This window comes from Daphnia pulicaria, chromosome 1 (assembly GCF_021234035.1).
Source record: "Daphnia pulicaria isolate SC F1-1A chromosome 1, SC_F0-13Bv2, whole genome shotgun sequence".
NCBI classification, from domain to species: domain Eukaryota; kingdom Metazoa; phylum Arthropoda; class Branchiopoda; order Diplostraca; family Daphniidae; genus Daphnia; species Daphnia pulicaria.
Window position 1 is genome coordinate 37,284,892 of NC_060913.1, and position 24,723 is coordinate 37,309,614.

Sequence of the window (24,723 nt, forward strand, 5' to 3'; positions counted from 1 at the left end):
TTTTATAACTAAAGCTTAAATATTTTTGAACTTGCTGTTTCACATAGTACAACGAACTATAAGATAGAAAAGCAAGCTTATCAGCTCGCCGCGAAGAGATAGTCGTAAGCCAGTTCAAAACTGTCTTAAATGAATAATTCAGGGCCTATTGTTAAGTCGTACTTATTCACCATTCACACTTTTCTTCACAGACTTTTTGGTTTTAAAACGGGATTTTTCTGTCACAGTCAAATATCCTTGCAAGTTATTTACGTTTAGTTTGCTCAACTCATATTTTCCTATTTTTACACATAAAGTTCAATAATTGAATTTAAAAATAACCATCTTTAAGTTTAATAACTGCAAAACTTAAATATAAATCTGGTTGTTGCGTCATGGTTGGGTCATAAAAGATTGCGTCATCACGGCGATGCTATGGACATCTGGTGGTGATTAATTTTGACCTAAATTGAAAAAGTTGTAGTCGCAACCGCCAGATGTCACTAGTCGTTATACAATTATTTTATCAGTTTTTCATTAATTACGGGAAATCTAATTAAGTAAATGAAATTAATTTTGTTCTGGTCGCACCGCATATTTTTTGTGTAATTTTTAAGACCAAAAAGTCCGAAATCTATCGTGAAACGTCCGAGCTATAGAGCTTTACAGACAAAGTGACATGGCTTTTTTTTTCTGCGTATGCGATTATTAGCTTCGCCCTTCGGGCTCGCAATAACCCCCCTCTCCCCGAAATATTCCAACTTTTTTAAATATTTTTTTGGCAAATTCGACACGAATTGACTCAAATATTCGTGAATATTCACAACGAATATTCAAGAATCGGGAAATGAATATTTGGCCAAAAATATCACAATTCGGATGAATATGAATTTGGATTTTTCTAATTCGAAATGAACTGAATATTCGAAAAATCTAAAATTAAAACGAAATTCGAGTTGAAGCGATTCGAATCAAACGCAATTCGGGTGGAAGCGCTAGCCAGGACGAGCTGGACCAGGCTAGCTTCCCTCTAGCTCACCCCGGACAGTTCACCAGCAACCTCCGTGACAGTTTCGGCAACCATATCGGCAACTACGCTTACCTGAAAGTCAACACACATCGGATCCTAATCGGATCATTGGCACACATCAGCTCTAATGATTCTGGGTAATGAGCCCATGACACACATACGGGAGGTCCTATAGATTATACCTGAGAATTTTTTACATCTGAGTTTTCTTCTGTGTCGGTTGGTCTCGACAGATCGTGAGGCGTCAAACAACGCCGCTTGGCTTGGCCTCTCATAAATAAAGACCAGGTTTAGAATCTAAAAGAATCGTGAGAGTATAACAAGTCAAGTTCTCATGTAGGGCCTAATAACCAACCTACGCCCAGAATTAATTTTCGTATTCTCTTCTTCCTTCTGCTTCTTCTCGCGTTATTTTTGTTTAACTCTTTCCCCTTCTTTCGACGCACGTTCTTCATTATCGCCGAACGATTTTAAATGATCAATGCTGACAAGGCGGTTAGTTGATTTATTTTACCGTGTGTAATTCTCGTATTCTCGATAATGTTTTGATACGAAGAGAGACGGAAAGCTAAAGCTAAAGGAGAAAAAACAATTTCATTCCCTCTCGTGGGCCCTGGCCTTTCGCCGGGCCATGATACGCCGACCCAATTGGAAATGGGGCTTTTTAGTCGGATGACTTTTCTCTCTGTGTGTCTTTATAAAACATGCTGCCCCTTCTCTATATACAGTACCTACCGAAAGTCTTTGGAAGCCCGAGAGGACCTTATGAAAAAACGCTGTGTTTGCAGTCCTCTCAGTAGTACAGTTTTTTAACAAATGCGTTCAAATTTTTGGGGTGTGGTGGGAACACCTCTGATTTTTTTGAGATTTTTGTTTACATTTCCTGAATTACTTTTGGCTGGTTCTAAAAGTCTTTGGAAAGCCGAGAGGACCTTGTGCAAATAAGGTCACTTTGGCCTTTTTTAAAATAAACCTGCGTAAGTTTTATTTTAGCTATTATTTCCAATTTTTTCATTTATACTATCTAAGATGAATTTTAAGTTGAAAATCGAAAGAATAGATTTCCCCTTTTTTCCGCTCCCATCCCTTTATTTTATCTCGCGCCAAAGAAAAATCAAAGGGGTGGGAGCGGAAAAAAAGGGTAATTACAAAATTTGGTTTTTTAATTGTAGCTGATTTATTTTAAAATTTAATGTGGCAAATGCCATTGATTAAAAAAAAGAAAAAGTTGCAAAAGAATATCTGGCAATGTTTCTATGCAGACGACTTTAGCAGACAAGGGGTAGTAGAAAAGTGTCTATTTCGCTGCTACAAACGGCGCACCATATCATCGTGGCAACGCAGCATTTGAGGTTCGATGATGTCTGCTACAATAGCCCGCCCAACCTTGTCTGATCAATTGACGTTAGTCACCTGACGTAATATTTTGTCTAACTTTGTCTGACGTCATTTGACTTTCGTCAATCGGTCGGACAAAGCCAGACAAGGCGGGACGGGCAATTGTAGCAGACATTATCTTTATTCAAATGCTGCGTTGCCGCAATGGCAAAAAATTTCAAAAAAGATGTCAAACAGCCCTTTTGGATGTTCAAAATATCCTAAGATCAATGATGGATAACTGGATATCCACAATAGATTTTGTGCCACAAGGGTTGTGTTGCAACTTGGAATCAGCCAACACGGCGGACCCTTCCAAATTGTTATGCTTTTGAATACTTGATAATTTCAAATGATTTGGATTTCAAAGGAAATAACCAGAGGATATATAAAGTCTTCTAATCGTCTTTCACAGTTATAGTTACAGGTATTCTGGTGATTGCGTCTGTAAACTGAGGTGCATTCAGATTAATGACTCATATGAAAAGAGAAATATTTAGGTTACTGTAACTAATACAAAAAATTAATTTTTTTCTTAATCTTTAGTCACAGAAAACACAAATGAATTTTACTATCTGAAGTAACGAGTATACATTGCCGAGGACTCCAATGGCTGCATGAAACACAGAAGTTAAGAATAACATAATAAGAATACTCAAAAGTGCAATTCTAATCTTTTGATTCAACAATTTTGTTCAAACAGTTTAGGAATTGAGATGGTAGTAAAGACGTGACTTCCATCATCACAGACAGCTGTTATATGCATATTTTTGTTCAGGTAAATATTAGATGTTTTCCATTTCCCATGAATACGATGTTGATGTCCTGTTTCACTACCTTTTTGGGTTGTCACAGTAGATGCCACAAATGTTTTATTGAACGTAATCGAAGTGTGACTTTTAACCTTCGAACTATTTATCATAGCGATGATTGTTTTTAGTTCTATGAATTTCTGGAAGTTTTTTTTTCAATATTAAGACTCGTGCACTGAGTTCAATTAAACATATCGACAAGAACTCCATCGATATTTTCAAACCCAATTGCAGATGTTACCCACAGCGGCCCCCAATTCCTATCACAATCGCAAGCATGCAGTAATTGATAAACATTAAAACTCATATTATCGAAGCCATACAATTTCTGAAAATCCTAAATGCGTAATTCGAGTTTTTTTTTGCGTAACGTTACTCATCAAGGGTAATAGATTTCTGATTTAGTTTAGATAAATGGAGGTAATTAGTAAAAAAAATGGTTGTAAAACGATACTGGAAGATTTTTTTAGATAAAGGGTCCAAAGTTTAGCAATAAATTCCGTCATTCTGAAAATTTCCAAGTGATGTTTTGTTAGTGCTTTTTCTAAACGTTAGCGTTATCCCTTAAGTTAACGATGTCTCATTTTTTCACGTTCGTTAACGCCTTTAATTAACGCCGTTATAAAATGTCTCCGTTAACGAAAATTCGACGTTATTTTTACCGATATTTAATAAAAAAATTGCACTATCAAATCACTGAAATCAGTCACGGTCTTGATTACTTATATTGAAATTGCTGCTAGCGTTGAACAACGTCACAATGAAGCAATGAACAACTAAAAAAAAAAGAAACTGCGTATTAAATAAACGCACAGACAAAAGAAAAAAAAATAAGTTCCAACTAAAAAAGTAAAGGCCTCAATAAATCCTTATTGCAAGTGAGGAAGACTTTTGCGGCCAAAACTTCTTCCACCGTCCTATTTTTGTGTCCTAGACAGTGCAATCCGGCAATGGAAAATTTGCGTTCAGATGATGCCGAAGAAACTGGTATAACCAGTAAATTATAGGCCAGTTTGGATAAGTAGGGAAACGACCAGACAAATCCTTCCAGTAAGAGATCACATCTTGAACTGGTGGATCCTTAGAAGGATCGAATTCGTGACTTGCAAAGTGGAAGTAGTCTAAAAGTTCAGTTTCAATGTTCGAACGTTGAATTTCAGGATCAAGTTCATTCGAAGTGGAACTGCCGGACATGGCTGATGATGAGCGAGATGGGAATTCACTTGATAATCTGGCGGCTCTTTTTCTCATTAACAAACGAAAGGAATGCGTATTCAAACTATTGTAGCCAGTATCTTCATTTTCTTGTTGTAATTCAGGAGTAGAATTGCCAGAAGTAGGAAGATTATGAGACTCTGTTTCTGGAGTTGGTGTTACGGAGTATGGCAACCCCATTTGCTTGGCAACATTCACCACATGCTTAACAATGAGACTCTGAATATTAAGATCTTCAATGAAGAACATTCTGTTATTGCAGTCGAGGGAAGTGGCTAGAAGGTAGGAGCAGTCGAAATCAGGATCTCTTTCATCTGACATGAAATTAAATCTTCTTTTGAGATCTTCTAACATCGCAGATGCCACGCCATTTAAGCCCGTCACATCACAACAGTTTTCTAGGTGAAGCTTCAACTCCTCAATGCATGGAATAGCGGATGAAAAAGTTGCGTACTTATCCGCACTTTTTCAGAAAGAAGTAATTGATAGGCTATTGTTGGTGAATTAAGATTATTGTCTGTTTTAGCTTTGGAATTTATTCAAGAGGTTGGACTCCGATAAGAGCTCGAAACTTCTTAAAGTCAGTAGGGGGAAGTGGTTTTGTCAAGGTATCAGCCAGGTTATCTTTTGTGTCTACTCGCTCGACTATGATCTGTCGTGACTCGACAAACCCGCGAACAAAATGATACGCGACATTGATGTGTTTCGTTTTAGAATGAAATCCTGGGTTGCTGGCAAGTTGAATCGCGGCATTGTTGTCACAAAAAATAGGAACAGCTCGATTGCTCCCAACTATTACTTCCTGTAGGAGCCAACTGAGAAAAACTGCTTCTTTAGATCCATCGCTCAACGCCTGGTACTCAGCTTGCGTAGTGGACGATGCAGTTGCCGGTTGTCTTTTGCTGCACCAGCTGATTGGACCGTTGTTGTAGTGAAAAATGTATCCAGTTGTTGAACGGAAATGGTCTAGATCGCCCGCGTAGTCGGAATCAGTGTGGCCGATGAGAGGTGTAGTAGTGCTCCCACTATTCCCGCCGTAGCATAGGCCGTACCGAATCGTCCCTTTCAGATAGGCGAAGATATTTTGGACAGCTTCCCAATGCTGAACACCTGGGTTGTGACAGTAGCGAGAAACCTGATCTACGGCAAATGCAATGTCCGGCCGCGTGGTTTGCGTCAGATAATTCAAACATCCAACGGCTTGTTGATATGGGATGTGCTCTATTATCAGCTGCTCAGCTCTGGTAGAGGGGGCCATCTCCTTGGAAAGACGAACGTGCGGATCTGCTGGTGTTGATTTTGGATTGCAAGAGGACATATTAAAGCGATTTAAAATCTTTTCGATGAAGGTGACTTGATTGATGTAAAGTTAGCGCTCTTTTCTGTTTCTTTCAATCTCAAGCCCCACGAACCGGCAATTCTGTAGGCAATTTCAAAATGTTCACCCCAAAAAGCAAGAATTTCTGTGATGGCTATTTTGCTATTACTACAAATCAACCCGTCGTCGACCCAGATTATGAGAATCAGAATTTCCTCCTCTCTACGACGAAAGTAGACGCATGGATCGTGTTTGCTTCGGGTGAACCCGAATTTAATGAGAAAACCGTTAAATTTAGTGTTCCAAACATTGGGTGACTGTTTTAGCCCGTATATGCATTTGTTTAGCCTCCCGACTAGATGCTCTTGGCCTACTACAATGAAACCCTCCGGTTGTTCAATAAAGATTTCCTACTCTACTTGCCCATAAAGAAACGCTGTCTTAATGTCAAGTTGCGCCATGTCTAAGTTGAGGACTGCGCAAATGGACAGAACCGCGCGTAGGGAACAATAACCGACAACAGGGGCATATGTTTCTTTGAAATCAATACCTTTGATTTGAGAATATCCTTTTGCGACGAATCGTGACTTGTATCGAGTGGGTGTGTCTAGATGACCGGGTTTAACTCTGAAGACCCACCGGCAACCAATGGCCTTGCGTCCAGCTGGTAGTGGCTCGAGACTCCAGGTGCCATTCTTCATGTGAGAGTCATACTCCTCTTGAACGGATGGTTGCCAGAGGTAGGCTTCTTGACAATCCATTGCCTCTCTGTACGAGTTCGGTTCGAAAGGTTCGAAAACGATAGCATCGACCGACTGCATGCTCTTGATCACTTTGGGCTTTCGATTACGGCGTGGATACCGTCTATCTTCGCAGATCGAGAGATTTTTCTGTGGGTCGAGTTCATCGTCGATGTTACCTTCGGCGCCAGAGCCGGATCCATTTTGTTCGTCAAGTACCGGTGGCGCAGGTGACGGAAAAATAGGGGCTTGGTTGTCCTTCATGGGTGATTTACTTGTGTCGACTGGAGTGGAAGGAACATTAATAGTTGGCTCAACTTGGGTTGTTGTTACTAAAGTACCTGTTGTCTGTGCTGCTTGTTCCATCGAAAATGGAAAATTCGGAAGCAGATTGAGATGCTGTTGATTGGAAGGAGCACACAAATTATTGCTCAGCTCGTTTTCTTCATCGAACTCGACATCAATACTGATTTTGATTTTTAACGTCCCAATTATCAGAACACGAAAGCCGGTTGAGGTATCATCATAACCGAGGAACATCCCCTTTTCTCCTTTTTTGTCCCATTTTTGACGAGTTTTATCTGGAACGTGAACAAAACAGATGCAACCAAATTGGCGGAGGTGAGAAATATTAGGTTTAGTACCGTAGTATTTTTCGAAAGGTGTGACAGCTTTGGTGCGCGATAGAGTGCGGTTTAAGGTGTAGACGGCGTATGCAATCGCTTTGGCCCAGAGTCGCAGTAGAATTTGCTGGGAGACTGGGTGTGACTTTCCATACAGAGCGCTTCGAGCTGCCTCTACAATCGTTCGGTTGTCTCTCTCGGAGACGCCATTTTGTTGGGGTGAATATGCTACGGTGTACTGCCGTTTTATGCCGATTTCCTCCACCCAGATCCAATCGGCTCCTTTGTACTCGGTGCCATTATCTGTTCGTAAACATTTAATTAATTTTCCCGTTTCATTTTGAAAAGAGGAAACAAAAATTTTAAATTTACCCGCAACTTCTGATTTCCTTTTAATGAAGAAAACTCGTCGATAACCACTGACTTTGTCCTTGAACGCGACGTAGTAGCTGGCACCACCTAGAGACGTTTCTTGCATGGGACCCCCAACATCCGAGACAATAACATTTCCAACTTGTAGCTGTTTTTCTTCTTCAATTTGAGATGGGTTAGGGGGAACTTTGGGAAGAAACGGTTTGCGGCACATTTTGCCATAAATGCACCCTGTGCATACAGGAGGAAGGGCATGATCCGTAATGACGATGCCGTCTACTGAGCCGTTTGCCGCCATTCGTTGGATGGTTGTACAGTTGACGTGTCCCATGCGTAAATCCCAGCTAAAAAGTGAAGCTCCTGACTGTTTGACTACCATGAATCGTTCTTCTTGGATTGACTCAACTATGGCTTTGATATCGAGTTTGTAGAGCGTTCTTCCTGCTCGAAAACCAGTCACTTCTATAACGTTGTTTTTCTTAAAGATGACACTTTCCCCGGAGAAAATGACTTCTGTGCCGAGAGCGGTGACTGCTCCGATTGAGATTAAGTTAATTCCAGCGTCTGGGGCGTAGAGAACCTTCTTTAGACTTCCGATTCGTTTTTTTCCATTGACTAGAGCTTCGAATATAACATCGCCGTAAGCGGGTACATCAGCCTTTGTGTCATGTAGACCTTGAATTACCCAGCTCCCTACCGGGACAGGAACAAGATTGCGTAGAAGATGTCTTTGATTGGTGAGGTGTGCCGTAGCTCCAGAATCAGCGAACCAGTTAGATGGATCACGATAGGCTAGAATGCTGGACGACGCAGGTAGACCGAAATCCACAATAGGTGGGAGGAGAAAAGCGGCGTTTGCTGAGTCTCGTTTGGCTGCATGGACTTTCTTCCTACACTCGGAGAAGGGGTGGGTAGCGATAGTTCCCTTAGTGGTGCAGAAATCACATGGTGGGCCTGTGTATCTTGCTTTCTTAGTCGGTGGGCCATCACGAGCTCCATTTCCACCAGTGTACCCTCCTTTATTTCCATAGCCTCCTCTATTGCCGTAGCCTCCTCTATTGCCATGACTATTTGCATGGAAACCGAGATCTTGTGGCTGAAACAAATCGTTCTTGCTTTCCTCGTTCAGGATCTTTGCTGTCAGCAACGGAATATTCTGCTCTTCTTTTGGAAGGGACTCCCATGTGGTGATGAAACCGCGGAGGTGTGACGGTAGAGTATAAATGATCTTGGTGCAGATTTGATTTAGAGTAGGAGCTTCGCCCATATTCTTTAGCTGCTCAGCCAGGGTCTCGATAGCTGAGATGTGGGACATGGCGTCATGACCTGATAGTTAAAATATATATTGAATATATAATGTATCGTAACTATTTTATCAAAAAAAATACCTTGTTGGTAGTCGTAGTTCATGAATTTCCTCTGAATCACATAAACATTGTTTGATGCACACTTGTTGTGTTGTGTTGCTAGTCTCGTCCAAATTTGGTAGGCTGTCTTACACCCAACAAGAGTGTTCTGTAGTTTTTCTTCAATGGTAGAGAGAAGAATTCGACGGGCTGTGCAGTCCTTTGTCTTCCACTCTTTGATTTGTTCAATGTTCAGAACGGGGCCAAACAGTGTTACTGTTCCAGCCTCAGCACCTTCAACAGGTTGAATAATAGCTCGAACCTGTAACATACATATTACATGTTTAGTGAGTGCGTCTTGGCAGAGAAAGTGAGTGGAGCAGATCCATGCAAACTTTTAAAGAGAAAGGTGTGCATGTGTGATACATGGTTTAAATATGTTAACAAGTATACCTCAGCTGGGATGGCACATGTGCCATCGGTGACAGACTGTACATCATGTTCTTCAAGGGCCACGTCAAGACCCAACTTCCATAGTGGCAAGTTGGTCCCATCAAACTTTACTACGTGGCTTAAACTCTTTGATGAGCACGACATTCTTCTAAATTAATAAAAGTATAAATTATTCACGTAAACTGGGCCCATAACCTGTTGGTGAATTAGGATTATTGTCGGTTCAAAGCCATAAAGGCATGGACCACACACACACAAGAAAGGAAACAAAAAATCAACTTGACAAATTACTAAAGTGTTTAATTGCAAAAAGATTTATTAAATTGAGAACTTGATTTAATACCTTTGAGAGAAAATTAGATGAAGAGACTCCCCGTAAGGCCTTTTGTTTTTAAGACCACGACGAGGGACGTTAGTGTTTGTGGTTTCAGCTAAAGTCTAAGAAAAAAAGACAGTTGATGAGACACGATAACTTTTGATTAGTTAATTTTAACCTCTTTAGTGGGTCCTTCAAAAGAGGTGCTTTCTTCGGAAATACGTTGATCTTCATCTGTTTTTGTGGGAACGTAGATATAGGATCGTCGGTCTTCTCACTCGTTTTCTAGTCGAAAGTGTTCACGTTACCAATAGATCAAAACTGAATGAGTTGTAATTATAAAGATTTCCTACTTCTTCACAAGACATAACATTCTCATTGTCTTTAGTGGATATTCCAGGTGCTGGTTTGCATGAATCGGTATTTCTGGGTTCAGGTTGTTACTTTTTAAAAACGTCGATCAGTCTCTTAATTGTAATGTAGGGTTGTTCACTGACATCGAGGCTTTCGAGTTCGTCAGTAAAATCATCCATTAGCGAATTGAAGTCCGAAGATAATCGATAGTTTTACCTCACTTTGAGGTAGCTCTTTTCAATTTTTTTTTTAATTTTTGCGTCTCCAGTTCCTGTTAACTTCTTACGGCAAGCAGAAAGTAACTAAAATCCCACAACAAGAAGAGGTAAAAATTTTGGTGAGTAACAGGTGATTAAGTGGAGTTGACATGCCTTTTCAAACTGCGCAGTATACTTCTGGGGCGATCCGTCATCTTTTTCACTGCCAGCGACATCTTTTGATTTTCGATCAACATCGACATACCTTGGCTGCTTGCGACCGTATAATTTATCTGCTTTCTGTCGGTTTCACTTTAACAATAGCGTTGCATTTGGTTTTTTAGATTTGCTTTTATGAAATCCTATCAACAGTTGCGCTGCTAAAATATGCGCACATATCCATGTTGGGTTGCAAGAGCATTTCACAATCGGGAAAAGGCGAACCAACCGTGGTTCTGTAATAGCGTGGATCGCAAAAGGTTTGCCTTGAAGTATTGAGTTCAACTCTATTTCTTTCAATGAGTGTAACTGCTCGCTCATAACAAAACTGCAGAACTGCCTCGTTATTAGGAAGCTCAACTTTTTCCGATGCTGCTGGTTGTGAGTCCTGGCACTGAATGTCAAACACAAAAAAAGGTAGCAGAGTGTGGATGAATAGAAAGTCGATAGGATCTATTTTCAGAAAGTTGTATTATTATCCTACCATTTTTTCAGCTTTCTTGACAGCATCTTTAACATCACTGATAATTTGATCCACCGTTTAAATCTCGTTTAGTTGCGGACTATCTTTTTCCAAGTTGTAAGTCCCTGTTAGATGGTCACACAAGGTATGTTCAACTCCGATTTTGTATCTAGAACAAATAAAAAACAATTAGCTAAAAATGTATATAAAAGTGCAAATAGCGGATATACCTCGAACGCATTATTTGAGTATCGTATGATTGGAACAAACGACAGAGAATCAAGATCATAACGTCAATTGCTGATTCTTTACCATCGGTAAACTGTTTCATGACTCGGTTAAACGACTCTGATCGGTTAGTTGTAACTGAATCCACCCCATATTTAGAAAAAGACCAGCGACCAATTCGATCGATGTCAGTGTGGATATTGTCGTAAAAGTAGGCATAGAAGGACTGAAAGCAATTAAAATTTAATTAACAACTACTGTTTCACATGATCATGTTTGTGAACTAATTCAATTTTTATCAGGTTACTAACCTTGTCCCAAGCAACTGACATGCTCAATAATAATTCCATATACTTTTCATTAGCGGACGCCCTAATTAAGGTGTAGATGTCGTCAATGTATTTTTGTTGCTGCTTCCGTTTTCCAATGTTAACCGAAGCAAATTTTCGGCGACAGTCGTAATAACGTGATTCCAGCATCGATATGCATCAACATTAGGAAAATGTTCCTTGAGGGCATTTACAATCGAAGTTTCGTCGTCAGTAACAAAGAAAATCTATTCGGGGATTTTTTAGTTCGGGAATTAACTTCGCTACTTCTCGGAAGAAAACATCGTTGCAATCCTGCAGTTTGCGTTCGTGTAGCATGTAAATGACTGGGATGAGGTGTTTTCTTCAAACTAGGTCTCGAAAAAAATCAGAACAGTGCAGTAAAAATCTCCTAGTTTAAAGGTCGTATCGACGGTTAGTATTTTATTTGGTAAATCTTTTCTCCCCAAAATTGCACGTAATTGAGTGAGAAAAGCGTCATTGTAACCAAAAACAACCACGTTAGGGAACAGCCGATAATACGTTAACAATTCCTTTACTTCAGCTTTCAAGTCGATGATCTTGTAAAACGCGTCTTGACAAAAGCGATCACTTCTTCTTTGATCTTTTTATGTTGCTAACTTGTTCTATGTCACGTGGAGCGTCGACTAAATGTCGTATTAGATCTGTTGGCCCCTCAGTAAGCAGATTTCTAAAGATCGTGCTAGGAGCTCCATTTTTCTTCCGTATTTCATCAAATAAATCAGGATTGGTACGAACCTACGGCGGCGTTAGCTTGGCCTTCCATTTCGAGTTGCTGTGTGGAAACTGAGTCACAACAGTATCGTCTCCGCAATACCAGATACATTTTCTAGATGGAATGTCCGGATGACAATACACTGACGGAGTGAAGTCACTGGTCGTTGGATAATTTTCATCTTTCTTCGGGCCAGTTATTAACAGAAAATACGTTGCTCGTATTCCGGAATGGAAGGTATAGGACTTCCGTTGTGTCGCCAAAGATATCCATCAGCCCTCCATGCATCTACACATATCATATATAATAGGATATATAAATAGGAGAATCAGGTTTACAAAATTAAACCATTTAATTGCTTTTTCACGTGGTGTGTAGAATTGCTTAAATGGTGTCTTCAGAAAACATAAATAAAAAAAGGCTTTCTCACACCGGACACAAGCTACAAAAAGCGTCCATGCTGTTGCAATTGTAAATTGGAAGCTTATTTCAAGAGTGAACCAGGCTAAAGATCAAAGAGCTCTTACCACCTCCGTCGAACAAGTATGAATGCCCACCCTTGGGATTGATTGGCTGAATCGAAATCACATTAGCTTTGATGAAGATGTCCAAAGTTGGTATTAAAGTCGTGTTTGCACGGTCCTCGGTAACAGAATCATCAGCGTCATCATCGCTTTGATCACTATCACTGGCTTCCTTCTTCGACATAACGTCAACCTGTTGCTCTGCTGGGCAAGAACTAACCAAACGACTTAAATTGTCGATTACTCTAGTGGGAGGCCTCCGGGGAAATATAAGAACGCTATAGTTCAACTCAGGAGGAATGGAAAGGAGGGGAGCGTAAGAAGCGGTAAGAAGTGTCTGGGGATTCCAGAAGCTCGAAGAAGGCACCTCCAGGCATCCCAGCTCATGAACTTTCTTAACTTTGCGCAATACCATGTGGCTTCTGCCACGCTGAAGATGAAAAAATGACTGCGCCAAATGTTTTGTTTTGAAGAATTCACGTTGACAACTTTTCTTCAAAATTTAACGAAATAAAAATGAAAAAAAAGTTTCAATGTAATTAAATTATTACACCACCAGTTTTTTTAAAAGACATAAAACCTAGCCTGCACTTTCTGTGAGCAGCATATGGACCTGCATTTTACCCACCTACCTGAACGCCGCACCCTGCACTCCGGAGTCCGCACTTTACCCCCCGTCCAACCTGCACCTGCACTTTACCGACACCCGTGATTTTTTTTTTGGGGGGGGGGGGTTGATTTAGCAAAAATCATCGCTAGGGGTGATAAAAATAAATAAGTGGATGGGTTTCGTGCAGAATTATTCCCCAAGCCAATTGGTAAAAACCGCCATCCCCTAGCTATTGTAGTTTGGGAGATATTTAAAAAAACTGAGGGGGGTGGTAGCCAAAATAGTGACTTTTTGGGTTTTTTTGCAGCAGTTTTCTCTTCAACTGCATCGTCTAAAAATAATCTATTTATTTTTAATTGATGGGATAGACTTGGCTAACGTCGGCTAACGTCGGAAGTTGCCAAGTCGATTAAAGCGAAGAAAAAAATTGGATACAAACCGGGTAATCGTTCTTGCATGGCGGCTTATATGGGAGTTTCGCCGGTGTGATTGTTAGTTTTATATTTACCATTTCAGTCGTCTTCAGTTTCTATTCATAAATGAATAACTATATTCCTTAGTTATCAGGTATTCTTTTAATTTCCCCTCGATAGTCATTGTAGTTTATGTATTATTAAATTTTAAGAAAAGGCTTTTTTTAACGACTATATCCTGCTCCGAGGAAAGAGAACCCCGTGCACCCCTTTGTCTCCACTTAGTTTCTTCCTTCGTCCCTTCTTTCCATTCTTCCCTTGGAGCAGGAAATGGCGATATTTTTTGTAAACACGGTAGAGACGTTTACAAAAAAATGAATAATAAATAAACTACAATGTCCAGTGAAGTCAGAAAAAAAATGTAACTTGCCAGAATGATGAAAAATCCTTTAAAAATATTAAACACTAAAATAACTTGTTCTTTCACTTTGTATTATTTTATAGAAAATGAAGCTCCATATGAGGGCTGTGATAATTTCAGGCATGTTGTCCCTAATCGAGATTTTCGACCTTTATTAGAGCCAAAGGGGGTCTACCCAAAAAAAATTGGTTAAAGTGATTTTTTAATGAGCTTTATTTATATCTATGTTTTCTTACTCTGTGTAAAATCCGCCCTAGAAAAAATAAAGGGATCATATTTAAAAATGTGTTTAAAACTTTACTTTATGCTAAATGGTGTTTTGTAATTAAAATTTTTTTATTTTAAAAATTCAGGGTTAAAGAGAATTGCAAGATTAACTTAAGTTCCAATTTTGGTTTAATTTAAATGTAATTTAGTTTTTTTTTTAAATTAAAATCTATTGAAAAATCGGTGAGCCGTCCAAAATTTCGTTTCGCGTTTTAACATTGTGACAAGAAGTGAAGAAGTGACTGAATGACAAGAAGTCCCCCAGCGGGTGTGTTGATTATTAAAACTGAAATTGACGATTTGGGGGGCCTATAAAAACATGAATAACTTAAAGAAAAATAGGTCCCGCCTTCAAAATACTAGTAAAAACTTAAAGTAGAAGAAACAATTAATTAAACAAAACTAAATTTGTATTTTTAGGTGGTTAAGGTTACAAATGGGAGAGATTTTAAAACTTTTCGTTTTCCCATAAGCGCCATGTTAAAACGCGAAAGGAAATTTTCGACTGCTCACCGATTTTTCAAAAGATTTTAATTTTTTTAAAATACTAAATAACATTGTAATTAAACAAAAATTGGAACTTAAGTTAATTTTGTAATTTCTTTAACCCTGTAGGCCTATTTTTAAAACAAAAAAAATTATAATAACAAAATACCATTTAGCATAAAGTAAATTTTTTAACACATTTTATTATATGATCCCTTTATTTTTTCATGAGCGGGTTTTACACAGAGCAAGAAAACATTAATATAAATAAAGCTCATTAAAAAAATCACATTTAACAATTTGGTTTGGGTGAAAATGCTAAAATGACCATACCAAGACCTGGCAACTCAGCACTTTTCGTTGTCTAATGGGGATGGGATGGATGGGGTTGGGAATTGCGGGAAATGTAGAAACAGAATTTTCTTGCGCTTCGAAAATTTATTTCTCTTCAGTCTAGAAATGCCCATCCCAAGTTTATGTTGCCCTCACTGCCGTGGTAAGTACATTATTTTACCGAAATATAGGTTACTTGAACTTTGAAGTATTTTGTTAAATTGGATTAAATCTCAGTTCCAAATTAATTTTTGAAGTAACGATATTATGTGCCAATCTCTGTAAATGCCGTTAAACTCCATCTTTTGTCACTACAGGTTCTCAGGCAAACAACGTGGTTGTAATTTTCAAATGTATCCACTCTGCATCCACCATCCTAGCATTCTTCAAAACCACGTGTTCGTAGGCGAATTCCTTCCTGCTTAAAATGAAGGTGAACATTTTAAAGTTAATTTAAGTTACCACACATTTATGATGAGAATATTCAATCTTAATGTTTGTGAAGACATTTAGCATTAATGTCTTTCGCTCCTATCTGATGAGCCTAGTTGTGTGTCAACTGATATTGATTTTGTTTTCCTGTTATGATTAATTTAGACTTTTATTTCAGGTCTTGATTGGTGCACAGCTTTGGATTATGTATCCAGCAATGTGAAAAGAAAAAGAATCTTGTGGTAGCAAACTGGAAGTAAGTTAGGTTAAACTGTGTTCTCGAGTCTAATCCTGACGTAAAATATTTACTTGAAATGTCATGGAGGAAATGTATATCAGCTCTATTTCATCAAGCCTGTCCATATTTCTGTGTTTGAAAAGGGAAATGTTTTAACAAGCTTCTATTTATAGGTTTCCTGTGATGTATGTACCAGTGTACTTTACTTTGTTGCAGTCCTGGTTTCATCCAATTAGAACTCGGGTAATGTTTATACTCAAATCTGAAACAATTTTGATGTATGATGATTCAATTGCATAGGTCATCTGATATTGAGGAAGAAAAATTTTGCAAATCTGAAATGAACACTTTTACCATAAAATATATCTGTCTTGTTTTACTTACATTCTTTTTTATTTTTCTTAGGAATTGGGCTTTCTCCTCACTGGTACAATCCATTCCATAATTGGTAAGTAATGGATTTTTGCTATTGTAAGACTATCAGAATGATGAACACTTTATTTGCTACTCTTGACTGATTGAATGACGACAAAATAGACCACCAATCGTTATCTGATGCTGACTTGTAGTTGATAACTGCCTGAACCGTTTTTCACTTACTAATTTTTAAAATTCTATGGCAGGTCGGAAATTATAATGGCAAGCAACATCATTGGCTCGGGTTTATATTTTAAAAAGTAAGTCGCTCGCCCATGTTTCCGGTGGGGTTCCGTGTTTAAATGATGTTTATTCGTGCGTGTCATCTGATTTCTTGATGGAAGAGACATTTTGTCATTTGCTGATTTTGTTTTTAATTGGGTTGTGCATTTTTCATAAGTCAAAAGAATGATAACCGATTATTTCCTTTGAATTTCAGTTCGTGTCCGTAAGGTGCGTTTCGTGTCAAATGTTTTCCAATTTAATAGAGGTATAACGCATTTCGCTTTACTTCCCATTTTGGTACATGTTAGCATGAAATCAGTAGGTTAGATGACTTTGTGTTTTAGTATTGTGCTAACCTCTAATGTTTTGTCTAGTTACTGAGACGTAATATCTCTATTTATATGTTAAAATTTTTATCACAATTAACAGGCATTTATTAATTTCAGTTTCAGATGGATGAGATCAACCCGAGTTCTTCGTTTGAAAGTATGTGACCGAAACTTATGTAAGATTCGAATATGGTAATAAATTTATGTTGGATAAAAACATTAGCAGATATTGCATGTTCGATGGTGTTGCACAAAGCGTCGTGATTGTTATGTAAATATCGCTAAATATTAACCTGGCTTTTTGTCATCAAGTAAACTTTGTCTTATTTCTCATATGAAAAACGCAAATAGAGATACAGTGTCAGGCAGTCACACAGCACGCACTGCTCGAAAATAAACATGCACTCTGCACTGAAATGACACGCACTCTTTGAAATGTTTCTGGATTTTGCCCCGTAATTTGTAAATAAAATATTTGGTCCAGGGAATTAACTATACGGTATCCGTTTTCATAATTTGGCATTTATTTTGTTCGTTAGTTCGTAAGTAATATAAGTTCGCACTTTACATAAAATTAAGCTGTTTTCGCATACTTCCGGTAGTATTTATTGAGCAAATTGTGGAAACATTGTAACCCGCATTGTTATTGACAGGGTACGAAAAAGTGTATAGATGGTGGCGCCACTAGTACGCTGCTGTGGCTCAATTAAAAAACCTTGGTTACACATTTTCATTTAGCTCCAAATTATTTGGAGCAGATATGACGCATCACTTGACGTGATTGCGTTGCTTTTTTTGGTTGAATTCCGTCCATTTTGTCTCGGAGCTTGGATTATTTGTCTGCTCTGCTCCTTAATTTATTCATTCGTGCATTGATTCGACGTTACACTGGAGAGCATTGAAATGCTAATTAAGTTAAATTGCTGATACATTTTCTGGTAATAAGGTTAGTAAATCCGAAAACAGTCGCGCTTCGATTTTTCTTCGATTTGAAACTGCATGTGAAACAAATGGTGCAGTGATGTTATTTATTGCTGTGTATCGTGTTCTCTTGTTCCCACCAATTCCCCCCCCCCCCCTCCCCTGATATGTCCGACGGCAAATGCGAGACGCATATTCATACGCCATACGCCATCGTTTTCGTTTACTTTTCAAAAAACGTTGATGCTAGGTTAGGGAAGGAGAGAACTTAACTGCGCAATTTCCTCAAAGTTGAAATTCCGCATTTTCCGTAATAAAAGGATTTCAGTTTCAGTTTACGGTTCGTTATCGGGCAGGGAAGTTATGCAGAACGATTTTTGATTTAGATTCAATTCAATTTCCACAGAAGATGGCTAACAACAAAATCGGTAGCAACAGCAGCAGCAAAAGTGAAGGAAAATCAGATGGAAATGGTGAAGTCGCAGAGCCAAAAAAGACGTTATAGCCTCCCGTCAATTTATTTGACTGGGCGCAATCGTCTGTGCTAAGCTGGATGGCTGGCCTTGGTGGCCCGGTAAGTCACGCCTTATATTTAATTGTTTTTTTTTTTTCTTTTTTCGGAATTTTTTGTTAATATTTGAGAAATTGTTGCCATTATTATTCCTGTTATTTTATTTATTCAAATTTGTCGATATCCCACAAAGGGATCGTTGTTACTCTCTAATGACTGTGGGCTGCCACCTCCGAGAAAACCGACTAGTTACTGGATATATTTTGGTTCGGCGGCCATCAAACCGTGTCCGAGATTTATTAATTACAAAACGTTTTCCGACTTTAGTTCAAAATTTTGATTAACATTCTTGGGAGTTAAAGCGGATGCCGGCGGAAAAACTAAGCGGTTTTCTAGATGACCGTTTGGCCAGCCTGTTAAATCAAGCTTGTAACAGTCTCTATGAAAGAGGAGTCTTGGAAGCCCTGCTGGTTTAATACGACAACAAATTTACATTCCAATTCTGGACATCAAACGTCTTTAACTTTTTTAAATCCATAGGCACTCGCCTTTATTAGAGATCAGAACAAATAAGTTAAAGGCACGGCTGACAAATTGAAGAATTGGGCCATCAAACTCTTGGCGTCGTCAAAGAGCAACAACAGTCGAGATGGTAATCATTTTTCTATGATTACGTAAACCTTAATTATCAGCACATATTTCTGAAAAATAATTCCAGTGGTCTTGGACGAGTTCCCGGAATGGCTGCAACGTCCCATGGATCGGATCAAAGACATCAATACCAAGTTGAAGAGGATCGCCAGTGAGATTTTCGTTTCTTTATTAGATTTCTTCAGATGAAACCGATCAGCACATTTGACATGAAGGATGCTCAAGGCTCCGCCAAACATCGTCTGGTGTTCGTACGTGTTCGTATTAAAATAATCCGGAATAATCGTAAAAACAATTTCAAAAGTAAAGCTAAAAGGAATTTTGATTTTATTAGGTGGACTAACATTCCATAACTGAATTTCAATCCGCAATTGGACGAGCAAGTCATCAACAACGACCATTCAGTTCGTCCATTTCTAGTCTTCCGCTCAGCCGAGAGCCATTTTTCATCAAATATCCTTGGATTCTTGAACATATCGTGGTATTAACATATTTGAAGGCTCCTCTCTTTTAAAATAAAAGTTTTGCTGTACATTGTAATGCGATGCCCACAGGCCATAAACCAACCTCTGCCAGGCAACTGGCAGGAGAAACACGACCGGATGCTGTTTCAGCGCGATACCCGAAGCAAGACGAAAACAGTTAAAGCTCCAGTCCATTTGGAGCATTACTCGATCGTCCAGCTGACCTAGAAAACGGCCAAGAAGAAGAAGAAATTGAGCAGCGATCTCCGCTCGAGTTGGAAACTTTGCGAAGCCGTCGGCAGTGCTGACAAGGACAGCGACGGAATTAGTGACGAAACGTGCGACTTTTCGCTACTCTGACGGATCAAGCCACTTACGCCCGCCCCGAGCCGTTTCCGGAGTATGTGTCGCATTTCAAAAAAGCTGAAGTGCAAGAACGATTACATAATCGCAGTTTATCAGCGTCGTTGTCGATTCACATTTTTCAACCGATGTTGAAGTTGGTCCGTGTCGTTGGCCCGAAATAAGCCGTGGATTTTTATTTACTCTTCCATTCAGTACGTTTCTCACCTTGTTTTCTTTTTTAATGTAATCAGGAATGTAAACTATATTTATCGTGACTGTTCCTGAACAAAGAATACAATTTGTTGTTGGAAAAATTTGAAATTGATTTTACAACTGTGAGAGATTTATTTGGACGAATGTAGTTAATAATCTATTAATCTGAATCGATTCCAATATCCATGTCACAAAAGCCACCTCCGTAATCACCAAAGTCGCCGTAGTATCCTCCGCCGTAATTTATATTTTTCAACCATACGAACCGTATCCGCCATAATACGGATATCCGAAGATGCATCTCCAAAGTAATAAGGATAAGCACGTCTCACATACGGTCGGTGGTATAGGGCTTCTAGATAGCGCAGGGTTGAGTGGAACTGCTGGAACCGGCGGCGACTCCAGCAATTCAGATTATTATAGCTTCTCCGAGTTATTCAGACTTCTCTGACGCATCTTTTCCCACATTTTTGGGACTATAGAAAAAATTTCTGTGTGAGGTTCGTCGGGTTGTCCAGGCTGATGAGCTATTTTCACGTCAACTTTTAATCCGTTTTTCTGCTTTGAGGTGAAACCAGTGTGTCTCGATCGGTCTTCAATGGTTGTCAAGTCTTCCAGATTCTGTTGGTCCTTTTCGACCGATCGGCCAAGAACACAACAGCGCAAAAAGTACCATCAAATTACCAAATACACACGAGTTATCTGCAATTAAATCAACAATTCAAGATTGTAAAGCAAGTATTGTAGCATAGCAAGTATTGTAAGCAAGTCCTCTTATGCAGTATATGAGTATTAGTATACTGCAACACATTACGGATAAATTGTTCACATTTTTATTTTCGGTGCTTTGTATTCGTATATTAAGTACTGTTTTTGTTGTATTAAAAGCCTGTGCTGACTATAGAATACAACGACATTGACATTATACAGCCTAAATTATTCATTCGACGACCATATATAATGGTCTGATGGACTATTTATATAAAATATGACGGAATAAGCTCTAATCCATCTACTATATAAGCTGGACTACTTATAGATGGCAGATGGCTGCATGTTGTCCCGGTAAGTCGACAAAGTCGTGCTTTCAAATTAGTTTTATTTTTCTCAAATAATAGTTATATTTTTTACGAAATTTATTTGATCGTGTTGCCACATTGTAACTGAGGTTGTAGTTTTATTTATTCCTTTGTCCAGCATGTATTATTATAATACGACAAGGCATCGTCGTTGCTGCTCACAATGGCTGGTGCTGCTGCTGGTACGCTGCCACCTCCAAGATATAATAAATATAGGCTATACTTTATGTATAAAGTTAAACTGGTTCGGCGCGGCCATCCAGCAGCCGTGTCTAAGATTCTCAAATTACATTGTTTTTGTTTTTACGACTTTTATTAGTAAGTTTGTTGTTGGTTGGTTGGTTTGTTGTTGGTTTGTTGTGGTTGGTTGTAAGTTAAAACTAGATTCTGGCAGAAATCTATATGAGCTATTTCATTGAATTAAAAAAAAGGTTTGTCTTGAACAAAGTTTCCAGCATGGTTCCCATCGTTCTTTCATTTCTATCAGTCATCATCCGCTCAGTCGTGAGTGTATCGTGAGCCATTTTTCATCAAATTATTATTATTATCCTTGGATTATTGAAGATATTGTGATACAAATATTTGAATGCTCCTTTCCTTTTTTTTAAGTTTTACTTAATGTCTTGCAATGTGATGCGCGCAGCAGGCAAAATTTAACCTCTGTCAGCCAACTGGCAAAAAGAAACACGACCGGATGCTGTTCTAGCGCAATATATAATACCCAAAGCAAGACAAAAACAGTTAAACCACGCCAGCTTATATTTGGGATTAGATAGTACTCGATTGTCTACCCCAAAAACTTACAAGAAGAAGAGGAAATTGAACGGCGATCTCCGACAATCGTGAAAAATTGAATAATCAAAGGGAGAGACGATGATAAGCACCCTATAAGCACCATCATCCAGCAGCAAATTTATTATTGTTTGTTATATTGTGCCAAAATAGATTATTGCCGTTAATGATACAGATGGACGAAACACTGCCCTGTTAAATATTATGACTATCTTTGCGATTCCTTATAAAGCAATTTTCTGTCCCAAATAAAAAATTTAAAAAATTTAATATAAATTGTGTTGTTCACTGATTCGGAAGCAAACAAGTCACACATGAGCATCTGGAATAACAGGAAATTCAAATCGGTCGCATTGCGAATATTGTATTTATTTAGACCATTGCGCAATCTAGGCTAAACGATTGAAATAATGATTTAATTCATTTAATGTCGTAAATATACAATACGAAAACTTAATCGTTCATTCTCCTAGGGGGGATCAGGGGGGATACATTCAAAATAATAAAATCTTTTTATAAAAATAACAAGAGATTTAGCGTTCGAGATTTCGGCTAGTAATAAGAGAATCGAACGCATGACAACGACAGTTTCGACACGGCGCTCTATACTCAATTAAGCTAACAAACCAATTTGTGTGTTTTGAGATATAGATTTGTACAGCTATAATTAACGTTTAAAATTTCAATAAATGAAATGATTTAAGCTTTGCTCTAGAAAAGTTTTCTAGAAAATGCAAAGCGTTTTCTAAGAAAACGCTTTGCATTTTTCTTTCTCTCGCTTGTTCCAACACTAGCCCTCCATCATGCAAGAGTCTGGTTTCCTCAGTTCGTTTTCCCCCGGATATAACACTAGAAAGTGGCACATGATTTTTTGAGTGTAAACGTCCAAGGGCGGGTATTCTGCAGCAGGGATAGTTCTGCTGCACTCATGGGAATTTAATTCATGAATAGTTTTTTAAACATTTTTTTTCTGCTGTCCCAAGAGGTAAAATTTCAGGAGAGAAAACACTCGCGCAAACTCTTTTAACTTCTCGGAAATATCGCCAACCGAAAACAATAGACCGCTGGATTGGTACACTGGCCTTTTTATTTCTGTTATTGACGTGCTGGAAAGCTCTTTTACAGTCTTATGTGAGATCTCATGAGAGAAGAACCACCTTTAACACATAAATATAAAAAGAAGAAAAGCCCAGATAGCGACACAATTGAAAAAGGACATAAAAAATACGATATTGACGAGCACCTGTGCAGCACCAACAGTTTCATTTTCGCTCATTGTTTTCGTATTTTGAAAAAAAGAGTTCGAAAAAATCGGAAAAAATTCGAAAAAAAGGAAAAAAAACGGCCACCTATAAGATATCTACTATATCTATATCTAGCACCATCAACAGTACATTTACCCACCCATCCCTCAACAATGTCCCAAAATTATTACATCGGAAATATAAATTCATAACTAAATAGTTGAAAATATATTTATTTTATTATTATAATTATAATATTGGCATCAGCAGACACGAATTGCATGTAGGCCTACAGTGGGCATCTAAAGTGTCCGGACACCCGAGAGAACCTTATGGGAAACCGCTGTTTTCGCAAGGCGAAAAAGTGGTCAAATTTTCATTCGATTTGAATGAAAATTTTTTCCTAGGTTCTCTCGAGTGCCAGGAACAACCCTAATTTTTTTTTGAATTTTAAAATTATGGGATGGGTAGGTTTTTGTCCGAGGCAAAAGTGTCCGGACAGTAGAGAGGCCCATATGTAAATGAGCTTACTTTACGTTCAAATTGTGACTCACTGGGAAATGCTAGAGAAATGCAAACGGTCTTAAAAAAAAGATCTGCGTTTCTTTTATGGCACCCGTGAGTCACGATTTTTTAAGCAATTAGAATTATTTCCCTACCCACCCTCAAAATTGATTTCGTTCAGATCTCCGTTTCTGAGAGCCGTGCACTGCTGCCGGGTCTACGGAATTGCTTACTCTCCCCCACGTTTTTCTGAAACAAAGGGGTTTAGTAGGGACTGGGGGGTTAAGCATAGAACCATTACTATTCCCCGCCCACAAAGAATCCCCGATAAATCTCCTACCAATAGCAACTCAAAAATTCTACATTTTCTTCGTTTCTGCTGAGCTGACACGCCCCTTTCTTGCAGTTCCTAAAAGTTAGACGATTTTTCAGTTGTGTTCCCCATTTCGCGTTGAGCTTTCGTCCACAACACTACATACATATTTCAGTGTTTAATTCAGTTTAATTTTTCGATACTTAAAATGTTTCGACTGTGTCCATTTAAAGTTGAGTTACTTGTTTTTTAGTGTTTAGTAAACTTTTCTGAAGCCAGAATTACTTGCTTTCTCCTAAAAATTTTGCAATTAAAATTTTAGGATCAAGCAAACTTGAAACTCGTTTCAGAAAGTTTATTTCGAATCGTAATCCGGAAAGGGACTCTAAAAATCTGGACTAGGTCTATTCTTCTCAAAATCGCAAGGCGATTCCAACTGAAAAAAGTCCGGATTTTTATCTTTTTTTTTTGTTTTCGAGATAATCGGGATTGAAAATCGTGAAATATCACGAAAACTCAAAGTCTCCCCTCCGACTACAGCACTTTTAGCCATAAATTCGGCTCCTAAAAAAACCAATTCATAAAAAAACGTAGCCCTTTTGTAAGGCCCGGTCTGGGGTGCTTACAGAGATGTAAGTGAACTAGTGAAGAAGGTGCTAAGCGGGTGTATTTGTGTCGTCTGGTCTGCGAGAGGGGAGTACAGCAAGAGAGAGATAAGGGTAAGAAGCGGTGGCTTATATGCCGGAGGATCGCTGCGTCGGCACGTCTGCCGGTCAGTCCGGGCTGTCTTCACGGCCGGCCTGGGTTGTAACGCCGGTTGGTCCGAGCGTGAGTGAGGGCCAGTCCGGCCTCGGCGAGTGCTGACTCGGGAGTTGCTGAGTCCG

The 24,723-nt window shown here is 38.8% G+C and overlaps 1 protein-coding gene and 1 long non-coding RNA gene across 12 annotated transcripts in view; both read left to right on the forward strand.

The window, feature by feature from the left end:
- Window positions 1-17,016, forward strand: part of LOC124340471 (protein nervous wreck-like) — a 32,750-nt gene extending 15,734 nt beyond the window's left edge. For 2 of the 9 annotated variants that reach the window (XM_046793023.1, XM_046793060.1), the window contains 2 exons: window positions 16,688-16,738; window positions 16,920-17,016. In XM_046793023.1, the coding sequence (XP_046648979.1) occupies window positions 16,688-16,700 (13 nt within the window). In that variant the 3' untranslated portion in view covers window positions 16,701-16,738; window positions 16,920-17,016. Of the gene's footprint in view, window positions 1-15,213; window positions 15,325-15,478; window positions 15,595-15,758; window positions 15,850-16,004; window positions 16,075-16,236; window positions 16,280-16,454; window positions 16,509-16,687; window positions 16,796-16,917 lie in introns of those variants that run through there. The other 7 variants (XM_046793041.1, XM_046793050.1, XM_046793015.1 and 4 more) reach the window with 5 other exon arrangements.
- A 982-nt stretch (window positions 17,017-17,998) lies between these two features.
- Window positions 17,999-20,705, forward strand: LOC124340536. Of its 3 annotated transcripts, XR_006918061.1 has the most exons (6): window positions 18,001-18,297; window positions 18,428-18,704; window positions 18,775-18,886; window positions 18,953-19,132; window positions 19,220-19,366; window positions 19,440-20,703. It is a non-coding gene; the product is annotated as an uncharacterized LOC124340536 (long non-coding RNA). The 3 variants fall into 3 exon arrangements; XR_006918062.1 differs by having other exon boundaries at window positions 17,999-18,297; window positions 18,428-18,886; window positions 18,953-19,136; window positions 19,440-20,705; XR_006918060.1 differs by having other exon boundaries at window positions 18,000-18,297; window positions 18,428-18,886.
- Window positions 20,706-24,723: the final 4,018 nt, after the last annotated feature.